Below are 19,574 nucleotides of genomic sequence, written 5' to 3'. Positions count from 1 at the left end.
AGCCTTTTCCTGCGATCTAGTCGACCTATGGGCCAAAGCGTGCACGTCCGATCGCTGTTGTACCGAATCAGAACCACGGCCCACGGGTGTGCGACCGGACGATCCGCCAACCTGGGCAGGCCCATCATGAGCCAACGAGCGGCTGCTCCTCCCTCCTCTGCTTTGCCAGCCAGAGCGCGCGTTCCCGGCGCTACTCGCCGGCCGGACAATGGTCCGCCAGGCGCTGAGGCCACGTTTATCCGCGTGAGACCACGAGGCGGCCGAAAATCTCGCTTATCGTAATTAATTTTACGAAACAAATAAATTGTTGGCCCCTTAATAAAAGATGCACTCTATATTTATTAGGACAAGATGCTCAGGGTATTCGTGGTGTTGTTTTTCTGAATTTTGATCTCCGAAATGGAGTTCAAAGCGCCCATGCATGACCGTGCTCTCGTCTCCAAAAGCCATGCCGCAACCCTGCTCTTTTCCTCGCTCTCGAACACGATCACCATGGCCGGTCCTACACCCGAGTTCGCCAAGGAGATTCCTGTTCTTTTCCTCCTCTTGAGCGGAGAGTAGTGCCAGACCCGGACCCGCCTCTATCTCCTCCTCCTCCACCTGCGCGCGCGTGCGCCACAACCGCCGGGATCGTTGCTACTGACCTCCGCCCTATCTGCCATGCCACCGTCGCGGGCCGGTGCTCTGCTTGCCGCCGTACCGTGTCCAGCCGTGCGCGATCGTCCGGCATGCGAGAGCGTCCTTGAATCGTTTCCTCTTCTAAATCCACCAATCCGGATGTACGTAGTAACGTCGGAATCTGGAGACGGAGATTGTGAGGAGCCTGACAGGCCTACGGGAGGGGAGTAAGCAGACGATAACCGTAGGGATTTTTTAGGTGTGTATTAGTCCACCACGCGCTAGCAACCCGTCCACCATCGGTTCCTAGCTGCTAGCTAGCGCTATTAGGGCGTCGTCGTCGTCGTCGTCGTCGTCGTCTGCAGGCTATGGCGAAGAGGAAGTCGAGGAAGGCGCCGCCGCCGGCCAAGAAGGCGCGGAAGGTCCCCACGGCCTTCGACTGCCCCTTCTGCGGCCACACCGGCAGCGTCCAGTGCAGCATCGACATCAACAAGGACATGATCGCCGAGGCGGCGTGCGCCGTCTGCAAGGTGGTTTACGCCACCGTCGCCAACGCGCTCACCGAGCCCATCGACGTCTACTCCGAGTGGATCGACGAGTGCCACAAAGCCAACGAGGGCGTCCACGTCAACGCCGGCGAGGATTCGATGTGACGTGGAATCTTAAAAAGTTTTTAATTTTTGTTTTCATCTATATTTAATGTTTTATGCATATGTCGCAAGATTCGATGTGACGTAGAATGTTAAAAAGTTTTTAGTTTTTGAAGTGAACTAAACAAGGCCTTAGGAGCCTACCTGAATTTGTGGCTCGGGAGAGGAAGGCGGAGCCGATATTGCAGCCGAGATGTGTGTACACGAGGAACTGAGCCTCTCTCCGGTCGGACGTCTGATTTTCTTGCAAAACACGCGTTTATCAAGGCTGGGGCCTGGGGGTGCACGAGCTTTGGCATATGAACCCATCGCCCACTGAATTTCCTTCAAAATTTTTGGCCTTCTTACCAATATGATTGCGCGCGCCCTACCTCGTCCTGATTCCTGAATTCATTGCCTAAACGGCAAATTGAACGCGACCATGACAGCATCCTAACCATGGAGCATCCACTAGTACCCGACGGCATCAGCTCGTCACTCGCGCTCGCGCCTCCCGGCCGCGCCTCGTGTCCTGAAGCTCGGTCGTCGCCGGTGTTCGACGTGCAGTTCTACGGCCGGGCCAAATGCGTCGTCGCCGGTGTTCGACGCGCAGTTCTACGGCCGGGCCAATATTGCGGAGGAGGACGACGACGACGACGCAGCAAGCCAATGCAGCATAGCTATCGAGCACATGCAGCCTGCTGTCGTTTTGAGGGCGCTGCTTCACTTCGATCATATACACGGACGCGATGCCGTCCATGGAAGGATTCGATGCTAGCTGGCGACAGAAAGGAGATGGTTAAACACCTACTTAGTAGCTGCAGATATAGGTACGCCGTGGAACGGTTGAATAAGCTGATGTGTGCGAAGGCATTCTTTGCAAGAGCGCCTTTGATGCTAAGGACGTGGAGACCACGCTGGCTAGCTCTGCCGGACGCGCATTCGGCGCATCACTTTCACAGCCTCAGGAATGCCTGTGCCACGTTTCTCGCCTCGTCCAACAAAGTGGGTAGCGCTGTGGTGAGCCAGGAAGTGTTTCTGCAACTCAACAGCCTATGGATACCGATGCGCACTCCAGCGCCATCCCCCCAGGACAACGGACATTATTGTTTACTGCGCTCTTTCACCTTAGACGACCTCAGCTGAATGATGCCTCAAGTGCTTTACCGAGCAAATCACTAATGCAAGGCAGCGACCACTTCTAGAGATGCTTTGGAGTTGAGACGACCCTCGACGGACACACAACAGCCTCGTTCTCCAAGCGAAGCAGGTGGATAGTGGCACAAAGCAAGAGCATAGCTCATATCTTGGAAGCCAAGCGAGATGAATACCTTGTCATGAAGCGTTTGAGACTTTTCAGCGGGAGGTTGTCTCCGCTGAAGTAAGCCAAGAATGTCTATGAGGAAATATTCAATGGAGACCCGCTCGTATGTAGGCGGTGTGTGAGTTGTTCTCTCTAGATGGCGACGTAAGCACGCAAGCAGCGCTGCCGCTTGGCAGCCTGGGCGTAGGTTCTCATGCCAGCGCCATAAATTTGGGTTGATCATTATCTAATGTAATAGCCTAGTTTACAGTACACTAGAGAGGATCTAAGGTTCCATATAAATCTTTATTGACCTCTTAGGGCACCGCTAAGGCATTTTGTATCGATTTTTTCTCTATCTTAATACAAAGCCGCACAAATCTTTTGTGTAATCAAGAGAAAAATGGTCTAGCACCAGTCCGACCGTACGAGTATACACGATTTTGTGGATGCTAACACCTCTGCCCCAAAAGAATGCTAAGGGTACGTAATGTCTGGGCGCATCATCAGATTGTACATTAAAATCTAGAGATTGCCTCATGAATTCTGGTTAAACCTTAAATTTCGACGTTCTTTTTCTCATCATTGCAGCTAATGCGACCAAAACTATGATTGTGGTGATCCCTAGACTAAGGAAGACCACCATCCAAGGAAGACCACCTTCCGGAGAGCAAATTCTGTCGCTCCAGATTATGCTGATCCAGCCCTCCTGAAAGAGAGAAGGCAAAGCACATGAGGCTTGCTAATAGCAGAAGTACAATTCTTCATTTCCACAATTCCACCGCATACGAGGATGGTTCATCTTATATCCTATCGTCTTCCTCCCTACCATGTGCGCACACATAAAATACTAGCATATGCAATGTTAATGTTATGTCACAAAATTTCCTCAAGAAAATGTTATGTCACAAAATTGGAAAACTAACAGCACTGAGGTTCTGAATTCTTGCAGGAAAACCTTGTCAAACTAAAATGAACTGCATAACAAAGTACTGGAGTAGTTCTCTTTTGAGTTTGAGCAAACCTTTTGTTCTCCCAACTGTCTATGCTGCCCCACAATGGATTGCCGAGCTTTTAACATCAAAACATGTTCTTGGATAAAAATTTTCTTAGCATGATCATAAAGTTCCATGTCAAGGCTGTTCAACGAGATAATTTGTTTGAAAATTGCCTTAGGCGGCTTCCGTGCCTGCAAACAAAACTTCCTATGTCATTGCTGAAACATTCTAATATGAAAGCACTCATATTTTTTAACAAAATATGAAAGCACCCATATATAATATAAGCTAGAAACAAGTAGAAATTTCCATCTATTATTTGAGTGTTGCATTATGACAAAAAGATAAGCACATCAACGATTTGAAGTTTTGAGCACATCAGCCTTAGCATTTATATCTCTATTTTCTTTATTGGCATCAGTGTGTGTGCTTGCTATTTATAGAGAGGAATAAATTAGGTATCCAGATAAGCTAGAAACTCAAGTAGAAGTTTTCAATTATCTTTGGTGTTTTGTGTTATGATGACAAATAGATAAGCACAAGAATGATTGTGAAGTTTTGGCATTAGCCTTAGCATTTGTATCCCTATTTCCTTTTTCTTAGCCTCATTTTGTGCTCCATATTTACAGAGACAAAGGAATCAGGTATCCAAATATGGTGCCTTTTTTAAATCGTAAAACATAAAATGAATCAAGAGCAATCTTCAATGTGCATAAACTTCATTGCCCTTTAATTTGGTCGTTACCGCTTTTGAAAACCTTGCTCCCTGAAACTTTTGGTTCTTTAGTGATGTTTTACGACGCCTAGATTCAGCCTTCCGCAGTTCGACAATGCAAGTTTCATAAGCTTCCATTAGTCTACCAATAGTCATCTGGCATCAGGAATAAATTAACATTGTGATCACAAGGTCTGCAAAAAAAGAATGAAAACTCTACACAAATAATTGAGTCCTTCAAGTAGTGTATTACTTTTTCTTTTCCATGTTTGTCGCCAGTAGAGTTCAGGGCTTCATTATTTTGCCATCCATGTGCATTATTCTATCATGAGAACATAAATATGAGATGGAGTGTACGTACACAGATTCCACCGTCTAATTCGCGAAACTAAACAACACAATTACAAGGTTTAACCACCATCATACCAGATGTTCATTTGTTTCTTTATCCTCGGGCTCCACCATGGATGGGTGTGAGTCTGTGAACAGTAGAGATTGGGTCATCATTTATCATCTTTGTGTTGTCAAAACTGTATCAAAAGAATATGGAGAACCATACACCAAGAATGAACATAATATTTCTTTGTGTAATTATGTCTTCAAGTCACTTTTTTCCTTACACCGAGAACCTAATGTTAAGTTATTTCTTCAAGTCACCTTTTTCATACTTGCCCTAATGCTTTTAGTGTGCAGCAATCATGAACAAAACCATAGGTTGCTTCTTGAACTGCTACACCAGGCACGATAAGAATGCTGCTTATGCATTTAGTGGTTGGTGAGCAGCTTCTTTCCAATAGTTTGAACTTTGCTGATTGTTATGCCGGTTCAAACTCACATTCATTTTGATCAGGGATGCACATACCCTGCCTCTGTATTGATGTATGAATCTATGCTTGGGTTTCAACAACTGAAGCGATGCATTGCTAATTTGTTAGGGAAAGTATCATCAAAACCTAGCAGTATTATCTTTCAGTTTCAATAAAAGATAAAGTTAAGTTGTTGCCTATTGGTTTATAGAATAATATAAATATACAACTACTGAAGGCACAATTATGAGTTAAGAGCCACCAGATTGCAATGTGTATTACCAATCTCTCTAGACCAATCTTCCTTGAGATCTAAATTCAATGCCCCAGATTGTGAAAGCACCTGTGCTCCTACCATATGAGCAAACAAACTTGCTGATTCTTCATGAATCTCTGTAAGTCCTACATATAGCATCTGGTCCAGCCTATTCTGTAATAAAAAATGATGACATTACTTTTGGGAGGGAAGTATAAAAAAAATTCTAGACCCTTTATATAGTGAATGAATATATTTGCTTTAGTGAATGTTATTGTCTAATGCATTACCTACTATTTAAGTTCCTTCTGCATGGAAGTATAGCCAACACAGTGGTGTTTTACTATTTGCATGCTGGAGGATATATAATTAATAAATAATGTACCATATGCTTTGGCCCATTGGGATGCACATCGAAAACAGTCTTTCACGACATTCATTTTTGGTATATACCTTAGCAACCTCAAGCACAATATGACCAAGATCTTGATGCTTTTTGACACAATGTCGAACATCGTGTGCTTCATTGAAGTATGAATTGTTCGTTAACCCAGTAATCTGCCAAGATAACATGAGTACACAAAAAAATTAGAAAACTAAATTGCTAAAGCTGGCTGGGAAATCATCTGCATGTAGATGTTTACTACAGTTCTGTTTGTGCAAAAAGATATAACAGTATAACATAATTCTGCTCAACCTCTTCACAATTATTCTTGTAAAGTTCCTGAAGTTATGTAGGAAAATGAATATACATACACAAGAACTGTTGAACGGTAAGTGATGTTATTGTTGCTACAGTGTTGTGCAGATAGGACATGGCAGCCACAGCTGCAGCCACAACAGCTTCTACACCTACACAAGCAAATTGTTGATAAAACTCCAAAATAGCTTTTCCTTTTCTTCTCCTTAGCATTCGAGAAAGGCAAGAAAATTTCGGGGTACGAAACATTATCTAAAATTTCTCTTATATGGCTGTACCGAACACACCCCTTGTTTGAGAGCACATGGTGATGAAGTAGAGGTTTAACTGTGGTAAGTATATCATATACAGTAAAGTAGTTATGATAAGCATGCATGCATCTGTTATCTAGGTTATTCAAGTAGGGAATGATCACATATTTCATGAAAAATAGTAGCAGGATATGTACTTCATCACAGATCTAAAATGTAGACCATCTCTAGAAATAATCAAAATATGGAAAATTGGCAAAGTGGATGGAAATCACAAATCAATGCTGCAACAAATATTATTGCATAATTTTTATAATAGAAAATATCAATGTTGAGGGAGGCCATAGAAAATGGATGAAGGACAGTTTACAGTTCCCAATACACAGTTAGAACAGAGAGAGTAAATAAATAAAACCATAGAAAAGTTGATATATACAAAAATGACACATCACCATACTTGAAAGGTAGCACCATTATGAATGATTTCATGGGCAACTGGATCATTGATGTACTGACGTAACGGCATAATCATATCCTCCAGATCATATGCATTGCCAACCTTCTTACTACTATGAACTTGGTCAATCCCCCTGGCATCTCTCTGGAAAGTTACAGTATAGTCATTGAAGGAATATTCTAATACAGGAATGGAAGAATCACAGTTGTAGTTTATGAGTTCATTAGTTTCAAGAAAATTTAGAATCTATGCTCCTGGTTGTTCAAATTAAATATGCCAAGAAAAAGTATGAGAAGGTAACTGCTATTGAAGCTCAAGGGGTCATCAATAGGATGGTGTGGTAGGGAACCCTCCTATGATGAAACTAGGATGTTGAATCACTGTCCTATAACACGTAAAAAGTAAAGGATGGTAGGGAAACAGTAATATACAGAGCTCTCTATGAATTTAAGGAAAATCCACAGTGGATCAACCGATTTATCTCTATTACAATTGGTGTTTGGTTTGGTTAATACCAGATACTGATATCTATCAAAGATCCAATTCAACGTTGAATATAAAGCACAAGGCCAACAAAATATAAGGTCCATATATTTTAGAAAATTAAGTATCTTGACAACATTTTGTCAACTTTGAGCCCACAATCATATCCACCATATGTATCTGAGTACTTTCTGCCACAATAAAGTACGAATCTAAACCAAAGGATGAACTGAAGTGGATAGACATACCCTGGCAAACATATCATCTCTCATCCAAGGAACCAAGTACTTCCAAGGCCAGATGTTCCAAGTACCGGCAGCAGCGGTAGTTAAGTTTGGGTAAACAAGGAATCTAGCTGCAACTTCAACTGAGAACTCATATGTGCTAAATACACGATCAACTGGGTTCCTTAGTATTGTTACAACAGAAGTTCTCTCCCTTGGCAGCTTGGAAGTTAAGCTATAGTCATCATGACTAACAACCAGCTTGCAATCAGTATTGCTGATAAGAATACCAAAATATCATTAGAAATTGTAAGCAAATTATCTTAAGAAAAAAAATCTTGGAACTGAACTCATGATACAAACACTGACAATTATTTCATAAGGAACAACAATTAAAAGTGCTCCTTCACTACCTACATATTTGTTGGCAACTTGGCATGACCCATAGACAAGCCACGGCATCCATGTAAAATGTCAGTTAACAATTTGAAGATGTAGTTGCTATGCATATACTAGAATGCAGTAACCATATATTACATTCAAATTCTTTGGTTCATGATCTAAATTTGTAAAATATAAGGTAATTTTCCTAGAGGGGTCTTCCTAAAGCATTTTTTTCATAAAAGCCATAAAATTAAGTAATAAAAATAGCAGGGCAGCTGGCACCCGGGAATTTAAAGAAGACGTTCATTTTTTTTAACAAATTCAGACAGCTCACAGAACAGTGCTACTAATCAACTCAGATGAGGTGCTCATGAAACAGATATGGTTTGTCGAATTGCCCAATGGACATGATGATGCAGTTGAACAAAGTAGAGCTTTCTTTACCTTGGGTCGAACCGTAGCTTGTCGTAGGAATCGGGGCATTGCTGAGCATTTGTATACAGCTTTTTGAGGAAGCTGCCAAGGCGCCAAGGCATGAAACATCAGTCGGATACACCTTAGACTTGCCTTGTTTAGTTCCAAAAATTTTTTGCAAAATTGACACTGTAGCACTTTCGTTTGTATTTGACAAATATTATCCAATCATAGACGCAAATTACAGGCAAATTGTGTAATTAGTTATTATTTTTATCTATATTTAATATTTCATGCATGTGCCGTAACATTCGATGTGACGACTGAAAAACTTTTTTGCAATTGGAAACTAAACAAGGCCAGCGAATGTACCAGCTAGAGTAGGCGTGGCCTCCAGTTCTAGGAATGTGGAGGAAGAAGAGCAAATCCTTGAGGCTCAATTTGTCCCTGTCCTCCACCCGCGCAGTAGAAGAATCCGCCCAGCCCCTGACGACACCCTCGCAGTGTTTGTACCCGTCGTCGTCGGAACTGACAAGCGGAAGCAGAGCCACTGCATCACCCGAACGAACGAGCGTTCAATTAGTCCACAAACAACGCAAAAATCCGAGGCAAGCATGTTTCCCAGCTCAACGACCGCACAGCACCGAAGCAGTCCCAGCGAATGCATCGCTCGATCAACACGGCGGCGGGCGGCCGGCAAAGCATAATTCAGACGTGCCGAGAGGGAGGCGGGCGCACCTGACGCGAGGACGAGGAGCGCGAGCGCGTGGGCGCCCAACCGGAGCGCCGCCCGCGCCATTGATTCGGCCGGGGCCGGGGCCGAGGCCGAGGCCGAGGCGGGGCATAAATAGTGGGGGGTTGGCACTTGGCATTTGGCAGTGGCAGCACCAGCAGCGGTGGTGGGAAGCAGCGGAAAGGCCAGTTTTCCGTGCCGTGCCGTGCCGTGGGATGGGTTTTTTGGTCTGTTTCGCGCTGCTGGCCATGGCTAAGCTCTCGGCCAGCGGTAAATCTTGCCGTGCCGGCTGATTTTTCCATTGTTCTCTACGCCTATGTTTGTTTGAAGTCGAGTTAAGAGACGAGGGATGCAGTTTCATTGTGGTTTGTTGCATTTGGTTGGAGGGATAGAATATCTTTATTTATTTGTTTGTTTGGTTAATGTGATTAATAAGTCAAATATAGATGGGAGTTTTTAACACCATCTTCTATAGCTACACGTCTCTTCCTCCCCTTTTCTCCTCTAGTTCTCGTCTACGCCAAGCGGCCGTGCACTCTAGCATCACCAGCCTTCTTGAGCCGCTCGCCAGGTAACAGGATTCTCATCGAAGCATTGGCCCGTTCGCACCTCCACACCAAAATCGTGCAGCTCTGAACTCTGGCACCGTACCACCTCGGATCTAAGAGCAAAGTTAATAATAAAAAAAGTTATAAGAGCCAAATCATACAATAGTTGTCTCCTATTTGGTTATAAAACCATGTTTTATTTTCTTTTTCCTACTCCTTACATACATTATTATTTGAGTCCATATATGCCTATGCTTTCGCGCCTAGCTTGGTGCTAGAATAAGAGCCAAGCTTTCTTATCTCTCCTCTCTTCCATTTTTCGTATCAGCAAATACTGATTAGCTTGGCTATAAGCCCATTATTATACCTATTCTAGCGGCTCTACCCTACCTTTTTGTCTCGTGGCTCAATCTTGATATTGGCGGCATTAACCAAAGCCCATGGAAGCCTAAAGTTATTCCTTCTAAAGCCCATGGTCGTGCTACCCAAAGCTGAAGTCATTTTCCCGTGGCAAAAGCTTCTCCCGTGTTCACACTCCATACTAAGGCTAATCTTAAGGCCAGTCTCAATAGCCCGTTTCAATGCACTGTTTCTAAAATAAATCCGCTGACAGGGCATCAATAAAACGAATAATGAAACAACCTCCACAATGCATGAGTTTCACCTTGATGTTTCCTAGGCTGGGCAAAACATTTAATTACTGTAAAAAGATTGGATCACATGCAAGATGGTGAAACAATTTAGCCCTCAGTGGGGATTTCATCCTGTTTCACCGCGTGGGAAACAACGCCTGCGGAGTTTCACCAGGGTGAAACTACTTCCTTCTCTCTCCTCTTCGTTTCATGCAAAAAGTGCAATTTTGCTGACATGACGCTCTAATAAATGTGCATGACATCCTGGTGAAACCCCCACTGAGACTGGCCTAATGGGAGTTTCATGTGAGTTTTATTTGCATTAAATAGGTTGCCACATAAGTTTTTTTATGATAAGAAGAGAGAAGAAATGAGTTTCATCTAGATGAAACTGTCTTGGCACGATTATCAACTCTCTATGAGTCTTGGAATTAAATGTTTATGAAACTATAAAACCACCTGTGGTGAGCCGGGAAGTGTATCTGTAACTTGATAGACCACGTCGTGCTACGTTCTTATCATGTAAAGAATGTAATTCTTATTTTTTGAGTCAAACAATTTAAACTTTGACTAAATTTATATAAAACTGTATTAATCTCCATAATATAAAATAAGTATTATTATATTATTTATAGAATATATTTTATAAGAAATTTTTTTGGAGATATAAATGCTAATATTATTTACTCCAAACTTGATCAAACTTAAATTAGCTTGATTGACACAGAACTCATAATTGTATTCTTTTGTGAATGGAAGAAGCACTATGTTTAAAAACACGCGTAAGGGTGTGCTTAGCTGCCGTCCCACGAGATAATCTTGTCGACTGTCGTCCTTCCCTCCAGTTTGAAGAACATCGTTGTAATCACGGTGCTTTTTAATAAAAAGTAGCAATTGTTCACTATTTAGATATGATTAGCATAATAATGTTTTTCTTAAATTATTACCACGTTGCCCACATTTGTAATAATACTCTCCATTCCAAACGATAAGTCAGTTTAAGTTTTCCTAGGCACATAACTTTGCTACATTATTTCATCCGTTCCAAATGATAAGTTTGTTTAAGCTTTTCTACGCACATTACTCATGTACTTAGACATACTAGCAAAAGCTATGTTTCTAAAAGAAAATTAAAATAACTTATATTTTAAAATATATCACTACCAAATTGGTAGAGTTCTCCTAGTATTTTTAATTAGTAGTAAAAAGGTAGGAGAAAAGCTTATACACACACTCAACCAAAAGCCCGATGCATAGGGCCTGTTTGGTTCCCCTTGCTAAAATTTAGCTAGCTAAAATTATTTTATCTACTCTTTAAGCTCCTTTTAGTCAATGTGTTTAGAACTTTAGCTACTAAAGTGACTAAAGTTTACTCTCTCCGTCCCCAAATACTGCTATTTCTAGCAGATTTCAGACAGATTAGTGTGGCAAACAAAAGACTATTATACCCTCAATTAATTTGGGTTCCACCATTTAATCATGCACGTTAAGCCATGGTTCTCTAGTTTTAATGAGCTGCATTTAATACCAACTAAACAGACTCAACCAATTACCATGCGCCAAAGTACTACTCCCTAGAAGAAATTAAATGGGCTGGTGGACCATGGAAGTTCCAAAGAGAATTAAATGGGCTGGTGGACTGAATATGCTAGTAGAAATAGCAGTATTTGTGGACAAAATTTTATCCTAGAAATAGTAGTATTTAGAGATGGAGGGAGTAGCTAGCTAAATTTTAGTAAGGAAACGGGCCATAGTCTATATTCAGAATCTCCACGGTCTTGCATGCATGATGCATCCTCTGCGCCGCTTCACCAGTTTCTAGCATGATAGCACCCCATCAACCGCCCGTGGGCCGTGGCCGTTGCGTGGGACCAGAGGCCCAGGATGTCGCGGGTGACGCCCGTCGCCTGTGACCGACTGTCACATGTAATGAGCCCCATAATTCAGAGTGAATCTTATACTACTGTACTTCACAATTTATCTATACTTGTGAACACACTACCAACGCGGCATCTCAAATTGTCTGGCACCCAGTACGACCGCACGAATATACATGATTCTGTGCACTAACAGCTCTGCCCCAAAGAATGCTAAGCGTAATGTTTGGGGGCATCATCAGACTGTACATCAAAATCTAGCCTAAATGAATTCTGGTTAAACCTTAAGCTTAGACGTTCTTTTTCTCGTCGTTACAGCAAATGAGACCAAAACTATGATCATGGTGATCCCTATACCAAGCAAGACCACCATCCAAGGGGAGCAAATCTCATCGCTGAAGATTATGCTGATCCAGCCCTCCTGAAAGAGACAAGGCAAAGCACATGAGGCTTGCTAATAGCACAAGTACAATTGTTCATTCTCACAGTTCCACCGCATACGAGAATGGTTCATCTTATATATCCTATCGTGTTTCCTCCCTGGCATGTAAGCATGCATCAAATAGTAGCACATGTGATGTTAATGCTATGTCAAATAAATTGGAAAACTAACATGATCAAGCACTTGATGACTGCTGATATGAAGCAGGCTCCCTTATTTGTCAAATTTGACTAGATTGTATTTCAAAAATTAGCATGGTTAGCCATGGTACAACACCCTCTGGACGTCACCCATGTCCACCAAACATCACTGAGATTCTGAATTCTTGCAGGAAAAGCTTGTCAAACTAAAACGAACTGCATAAGTAGTGTTCTTTGAGTTTGAATAAACCTTTTGTTCTGCCAACTGTCTGTGCTGCCCCACCATGGATTGCTGAGCTTTTAGCATCAGATGTTCCTGGGTAAAAATTTTCTTAGCATGATCATAAAGTTCCATGTCAAGGCTGTTCAATGAGATAATTTGTTTCAAAATTGCCTCTGGTACCAGCTTCCGTGCCTGCAAACAGAACTTTCTATGTCATTGCTGAAACATTCTAATATGAAAGCACTCTAATATAAGATAGAAACAAGCAGAAATCCACCTATTATTTGAGTGTTCCATTATGACAAAAAGATAAGCACATGAATGATTGTGAAGTTTTGAGCACATCGGACTTAGCATTTATAGCTCTATTTCTTTTTTCTTGGCCTCAGTGTGTACTTGATTTGATAGAGAGGAAAGAAATCGGATATCCACATAAGCTAGAAACACCAGCAGAAATTTCCAATTATTTTGCTGTTTTAGTAATGACAAAAATATAAGCACACGAATGGTTATGAAGTTTTGAGCACATCAGCCTTAGCATTTGTATCCCTATTTCCTTTTTCTAAGCTTCAATTTGTGTTTGATATCGGTATAGACAAGGGAATCAGGAACCTACGATGCAGATTTCTGTACTCACAAAATACAAAATGAATCAAAAGCAATGTTCAATGTTTGGTCATTACCTCTTTTGAAAAGTTTGCTTCCTGAACTTTCTTTAGGGATATTTTACGGCGGCCAGATTGAGACTTCCGCAGTTTGGCGATGCAAGTTTCATAAGCTTCCATCAGTTTACCAACAGTCATCTGGCATCAGCAATAAACTAACATGTGATCACAGGCTAATAACAGAAAACTCTACACAAGGTTTCGCAAAAAGAAAACGGAAATAAAAGAAAGAAAACTATACACAAATAATTGAGTCCTTCAAGTAGTGTATTACATTTCCTTTTCCATGTTCGTCGTTGGTAGAGTTCAGGGCTTCATTATTTTGCCAACCATGCGTGCTATTCTATCAAGAGAACATAAATATGAGATGGAGTGTACAGATTCTACTATATAATCACGCAAAACTAAACAGCACAATTATAAGGTTTATAACCACCCACATACCAGATGATCATTTGTTTCTTCATCCTCGGGCTCCACCATGGATGAGTGAGAGTCTGTGAACAGTAGAGATTATTAGATCCTCATTTATCATCTTTGAGTTGTCAAAACTTTATCAAAATAATATGGAGAACCATATACCCAGAATAAACATAAGATTTATTTGTGTAATTATTTCTTCGAGTCACTTTTTTCCCATACATATCGCCTTCCTGGTCTAATGTTAAGTTATTTCTTCGAGACACCTTTTTTCAGATTTGCCCTAACGTTTTAGTGCAGTAAATCATGCACAAAACCACAAGTTGCTACTTCAACTGCTACACCAGCCACAGTTAGAATGCTGCTTATGCATTAAGTGGTTGATGAGCAGCTTCATTCCACTAGTCTGTACTTTTGCTGAATGTTATGCTGGTTCAAACTCACACTCATTTTGATCAGGAATGCACATGCCATGTCTCCGTATTGATGCATGAATATATGCTTGGGTTTTGACAATTGCAATGATGCATTGCTAATTTGTTAGGGAATTGTCTCATCAAAACATCGCTGTACTATCATTCAGTTTCAATAAAAGATAAAGTTGAGCTGTTGACCATTGGTCTAAAATAACATAAATGCAACTACTGAAGACATAATAATAAGTTAGGACCATCAGATTGCAATGTGTAGTACCAGTCTCACTGGGCACATCTTCCTTGAGATCTAAATTCAATGTCCCAGATTGTGAAAGCACCTGTGCTCCTACCATATGAGCAAACAACCTCGCTGATTCTTCATGGTCCTCCGTAAGTCCTACATATAGCATCTGGTCCAGCCTATTCTGTAATAAAATATGATGGTATTACTTTTGGGAGCAAACTATATAAAAAAATACTCCAAACCCGCCTTCGTATACTGAATGGATATATTTGTTTTAGTAAATGTTATTGTCATAATGCATTTACCTACTGTTAAGTTCCTTCTGCGTGACTGTATAGTCAACATAGTAATGTTTTGTATTCAGGAGGATCTAATTAATGAATGATGTATCACATGCTTTGGCCATAGGAATGCACAAGGAAAAGTCTTTCACGACATACATCTTTGGTATATACCTTAGCAACTTCAAGCACAATACGACCAAGATCTGGATGCTTTCTGACACAATGCCGAACCTCAGGTGCTCCATCAAAGTATGAATTGTTCGTTAACCCAGTAATCTGCCAAGGTCACATGAGTACACATAAACAAATTAGCAAAACCAGATTGTTAAAGCTGGCTGGGAAATCACCTGCAGCCAGATTTTTACTACAGTTGTGCTTGTGTGAGAAGATATAACAGTATATAACACAAATACACATGAGACAAAACACAGTACTGGTACAGATTTGCAACGAAATTACTGAACAGTGAATACACAAATTGATCAGTTTGTCAGGACAATGTGTACTGGGAAATTGATATGAAAAAAAACACTATTATTCTGCTCAATCTTTCCTATTCTTATAAAGATCCTGAGGTTATGTAGGAAAATGAATATGCATATAATAGAACTGCTGAACTTGTCATTATTTGAGAACAGATGGTGATGAAGTAGAAATTTAACTTGGTGGGTATATCATATCAGTAAAAAAAATCATAGTAAGCATGCATGCATCTGTATTTGATTATCCAGCTGTATAGCATGAGCTATCCAGGTTGTTCAAGTAGGGAATGATCACATATTTCATGAAAAATAGTTGCAAGATATGTACATCATGACAGATCTAAAATGTAAATGATCATCTTTTAAAAATAATCAAAATATGGAAAATTGACAAAGTGGATGCAAATCACAATTCAATACTGCAGCAAATGTTATTGTATAATTTGCTACAATAGAAAATATCAATGTTGAGGGAGGCCAGAGAAAATGGATGGAGGACAATTTGCAGTTCCCAATACACATTACACAGGTAGAACAGAAGTAAACAAGTAAAACTATACAGGAATAGTGCAACAGAAGTTGATATATACAAAAATGACACATCGCCGTACCTGAAAGGTAGCCCCATTATGAATGATTTCATGGGCAACTGGATCATTGATGTACTGATGTAATGGCATAACCATATCCTCCACATCATATGCATTAACCTTCTTACTACTATGAACTTTGTCACCACCCCTGGCATCTCTCTGGAAAGTTACAGTATAGTTATTGAAGGAACATTCTAAGGCAATGGAAGAATCATAGTTGTAATTTATAACTTATAAGTTCATTAGTTCCAAGATAATTTAGAATCTATGCTCTTGGTTGTTCAAATCAAATATGACAAGAAGTGTAACTACTATGTCTTCACAATTGGAACCTTCTGGCAAAACTAGGATGTTGAATCACTGTCCTGGAATACTTAAAAAAAGTAAATGGATGGCAGGGAAACTGTAAAATACAGAGCTCTCTACCAATTTAAGGAAAATACAGTGGATCAACTGATTTATCTGTACTACAATTGGTGTTTGGTTTGGTTAATACCAGATACAGATATCTATCAAAGATCCAATTAAATATCGAATATAAAGCAGAAGGTCCCAAAATATAAGGTACATGTTTTAGAAAATAAAGTATCTTGACAGCATTTTGTCAAAACTGTTGCATTTGAACAGCTGCAATTTGTGCCCACAAGCATATCCACCATATGTTACTGAGTACTTTCAACCACTATAATTCTATAAAGTACAAATCTAATCCAAAGGTTGAACTGAAGTGGATAGGCATACCCTGGCAAACAGATCTTCCCTCATCCATGGAACCAAGTACTTCCAAGGCCAGATGTCCAAAGTACTGACAGCACGAGACTTTGTTAACACACGGGTAGTCATTAACTTTGCAGAAGTTAAGTTTGGGTGCACAAGGAATCTAGCTGCAACTTCAACTGAGAACTCATATGTGCTAAATACACGATCAACTGGGTTCCTTAGTATTGTTACAACAGAAGTTCTCTCCCTTGGCAGCTTGGACGTCAAGCTGTAGTCATCATGACTAACAACAAGCTTGCAATCAGGATGGCTGATACGAATACCGAAATGTCATTAGTTGTAAGCAAATCATCTTAAGAAAAAAAATCTTGGAACTGAACTCATGGGACAAACATTGACAGTTGCTTCATAAGGGACAACAATTGAAAAAACTGCTCCTTCACTACCTACATATTTGTTGGCATGATCCATAGACAGGTCACGACATACAGTTAAAAATTTGAAGACGTAATTGCTATATGCATACACTAGGATGTTGTAATTAGCACACTGGGAGACCATCCATGTTAACAACTTTCACATTCCTGGTCAGGTAAGCACTAAGAACATTATTTCACTAGACAGAAATGTAGTAAACCATAGGCTACATTTAAATTATTTGGTTCATGATCTAAATTTGTAAAATAGAAGATAATTTTCCTGGAGTGAGTATTTTCAAAGAAATATTTTCATAAAGGCCACACAATTAATTAATTAATTAAAACAGCAGATGTACCAGTGAAAGTAGGTGCGGGAGTGAAATAATTTTTCCTGGAGTTGAGAGCTAACTTTCCTCACCTTGGGTCGAACCGTAGTTTGTCATAAGAACGCGGGCATTCCTGCGCATTTGTATAGAGCTTTTTGAGGAAGCTGCCAAGGCATGAAACATCAGCTGGATACACCTTAGATTACTGTGAACCAAACTGATGTCCAGTCCAGCGAATGTACCAGTGAAAGTAGGTGCGGCCTCCAGTCCTAGGAATGTGGAGGAAGAAGAGCAAATCCTTGAGGCTCAGTTTGTCCCCGTCCTTCTCGCGCCCAGTGGAGGAATCCGCCCAGCCTCTGACGACACCCTCGCAGTGTTTGTACCCATCGTCGGAACTGACAGGTGGAAGCAGAGCCACTGCATCACCCGAACGAACGAGTGATTAGTCCATGGCAAAAAAAAAAAAAAAAAAAAAAAAAAAAAAAAAAAAAAAAAACTGAAGCAAGTATGCTTCCAAGCTCAACGAGCGCAACACACCCAAACCGTCCCAGAGAATGAATCACTCGATCAACACGGCGACCGCAGCCGCAAGGCAGAATTCAGACGTGCCGAAGAGACAGACGAGAGCCGAGAGCGAGGCGGGCGCACCTGACACGAGGACGAGGAGCGCGAGCGCGCGGGAGCGGGCGCCCAATCGGAGCGCAGCTCGCGCCATCGATTCGTCAGGGGTACCGTCCGGCGCCCAGATCCGGCGGCGAAAGCGGCGCCCAGGCGCAGCGATTGGGGGGCAGGGCCGAGGAGAACCCGCGAGTACAGGCACGGAACGCAGCGGCGAGGGAAGGGAGGACGACGCGGGGTTGTTAAAAAGGGGTGCGGGGAGAGGAAGCGAAAACGGAAGGATCGCGAGCGTGCGGCGGCGGTGGCGGCAAGCGGGGGACAGACGGAAGGGGGCGGGTGATGTGAGGGCCTCGGCACCGGCGCGGGCGGCCCGGCACCCGCCGCTTTCCTCGCCTCCCTCGGCCTCCGAGGCGCCCCCACTGCTCTCTTCTCGTCGCGGCGTGTTGTTTATTCGCTCGCACGCGCGGCTGCCCAGCGCGGCGCGCGGCTACTCAGCACTAGTGCCGGTCGCTCTCGGGGCGGGGGAGGCCGTGCCGGGGCCGAGGCGGGCGTAAATAGTGGGGGGTTGGCGGTGGCAGCAGCGGTGGTGGGAAAGCGCAGCGGAAAGGCCAGTTTTCCTCGCCACTTGCGCCGCCCCGTGCCGTGCCGTGGGATGGGTAGTCTCTGTTTCGCGCTGCCGGCCTCGGCCCTCCGGCCAGCGGTGATCTTGCCGTGCCGGCGAATTTCCCATCGGTTTTGTACGCGTGTGCGTGTTTGAAGTCGACTTGAGAGATGAGGGATGCCAGTTTCATTCATTCTGGCTTTTTTTTTAAAGGACGAAGTCGTCCCAACTGCATTCCTATTTGGCTGCCTAATTGTTTGGCAGGTGTTAATGTTGATTTGTTACGAAAGAAAAATACTATTTTATAATTGAAAAGTAGTACTCACAAGCACATCACTTCTTTCTTTTTTTTGTCGTCGAGTTCTTGTTTCTGCATGACCAGACATGCACTCTAGCGCCACCTGTCTGTTGGGTCGCTTGTCAAAGTACTAACTAACACATGCCTCTCCATTAGGCTATGCTCTTCATCGAACCATTGGCTTGTTCATGCCTCCGCAAGAAATCATGTAGTTCTGAGCTCTGGCACCACCCCACCATAGATCTAGCGGCTCAAGCCTTCCCGCGGCACCCTACCCTTGATCTTATGGTTCAATTTTGATATGGTCGACTTGTCCAAAGCCCATGGGCGCCTAAAGCTCATGTCGCGCTACTCAATGCTGAAGCTGCTTTCTTACGCCAAAAGCTTCTCCATGGCCACCACCCCACGTAAAAAAGCGACGATGCCATTGAAGACAAGTCAATCGTGTCAATTTCACTAGGTAGGGTGACCCAAATCTAAGGAGAATATTCCTCTTAGAACGGACCCTTTCTAGCTTGTCTTAGAACTAAACGCTACAAAAGAGATCATCATGTCCTACCTCCAATTGTCCTAAGAACCAAATACATACTATAGTGATTCGTGAGATCCACCAGGTACATTAGAAATTCTTATGGTGCGCATCACACTATCCTCT

At 42.3% G+C, this 19,574-nt stretch overlaps 3 protein-coding genes across 4 annotated transcripts; 1 reads left to right on the top strand and 2 right to left on the bottom strand.

Annotated features, from left to right (window-relative positions):
* On the top strand, positions 987-1,271 carry LOC8071353 (transcription elongation factor 1 homolog). The gene has a single exon (XM_002437817.2). The coding sequence runs from the start codon at positions 987-989 to the stop codon at positions 1,269-1,271; it is 285 nt and encodes a 94-aa protein (XP_002437862.2).
* On the bottom strand, positions 2,873-9,057 carry LOC8071352 (protein-tyrosine sulfotransferase). Its single transcript, XM_021449586.1, has 12 exons — positions 8,977-9,057; positions 8,611-8,788; positions 8,269-8,340; positions 7,465-7,717; positions 6,734-6,877; positions 5,779-5,883; positions 5,352-5,499; positions 4,690-4,742; positions 4,517-4,585; positions 4,294-4,419; positions 3,575-3,739; positions 2,873-3,259 (listed from the first exon to the last, which is right to left on the bottom strand). The coding sequence occupies exons 1-12, from the start codon at positions 9,035-9,037 to the stop codon at positions 3,101-3,103; spliced, it is 1,533 nt and encodes a 510-aa protein (XP_021305261.1). The 5' UTR covers positions 9,038-9,057; the 3' UTR covers positions 2,873-3,100.
* Positions 12,094-18,663, bottom strand: LOC8071351 (protein-tyrosine sulfotransferase). Of its 2 annotated transcripts, none has more exons than XM_021449585.1 (12): positions 18,051-18,663; positions 17,645-17,819; positions 17,495-17,566; positions 16,679-16,967; positions 15,956-16,096; positions 15,019-15,138; positions 14,612-14,759; positions 13,943-13,995; positions 13,773-13,841; positions 13,517-13,636; positions 12,861-13,025; positions 12,094-12,449 (listed from the first exon to the last, which is right to left on the bottom strand). In XM_021449585.1, exons 1-12 carry the CDS (start codon positions 18,115-18,117, stop codon positions 12,306-12,308), a joined length of 1,563 nt encoding a protein of 520 aa, XP_021305260.1. In that variant the 5' UTR covers positions 18,118-18,663; the 3' UTR covers positions 12,094-12,305. The 2 variants fall into 2 exon arrangements, with proteins under 2 accessions (XP_021305260.1, XP_002436516.1); XM_002436471.2 differs by having other exon boundaries at positions 12,113-12,449; positions 15,034-15,138; positions 18,051-18,540.

Source organism: Sorghum bicolor, chromosome 10, assembly GCF_000003195.3.
Source record: "Sorghum bicolor cultivar BTx623 chromosome 10, Sorghum_bicolor_NCBIv3, whole genome shotgun sequence".
In the NCBI taxonomy this organism is placed as follows: domain Eukaryota; kingdom Viridiplantae; phylum Streptophyta; class Magnoliopsida; order Poales; family Poaceae; genus Sorghum; species Sorghum bicolor.
This window is presented reverse-complemented; position numbering and strand designations above follow the sequence as displayed.

Excerpts from the sequence above, each read along its gene's own strand:
- LOC8071353 (XM_002437817.2), top strand. The coding sequence starts at position 987 with ATGGCGAAGAGGAAGTCGAGGAAGGCGCCGCCGCCGGCCAAGAAGGCG.
- LOC8071352 (XM_021449586.1), bottom strand. The coding sequence starts at position 9,037 with ATGGCGCGGGCGGCGCTCCGGTTGGGCGCCCACGCGCTCGCGCTCCTC. Across the intron at positions 8,789-8,976 it reads GCTCCTCGTCCTCGCGTCAG|TGGCTCTGCTTCCGCTTGTC; the intron begins GTGCGCCCGCCT and ends CGGGTGATGCAG. Across the intron at positions 5,500-5,778 it reads TTGTGCTTGAGGTTGCTAAG|AATAGGCTGGACCAGATGCT; the intron begins GTATATACCAAA and ends TTTTTATTACAG.
- LOC8071351 (XM_021449585.1), bottom strand. The coding sequence starts at position 18,117 with ATGGCGCGAGCTGCGCTCCGATTGGGCGCCCGCTCCCGCGCGCTCGCG. Across the intron at positions 13,996-14,611 it reads AGATGTGCCCAGTGAGACTG|ACTCTCACTCATCCATGGTG; the intron begins GTACTACACATT and ends TACTGTTCACAG. Across the intron at positions 13,842-13,942 it reads AAGAAACAAATGATCATCTG|AATAGCACGCATGGTTGGCA; the intron begins GTATGTGGGTGG and ends TTCTCTTGATAG.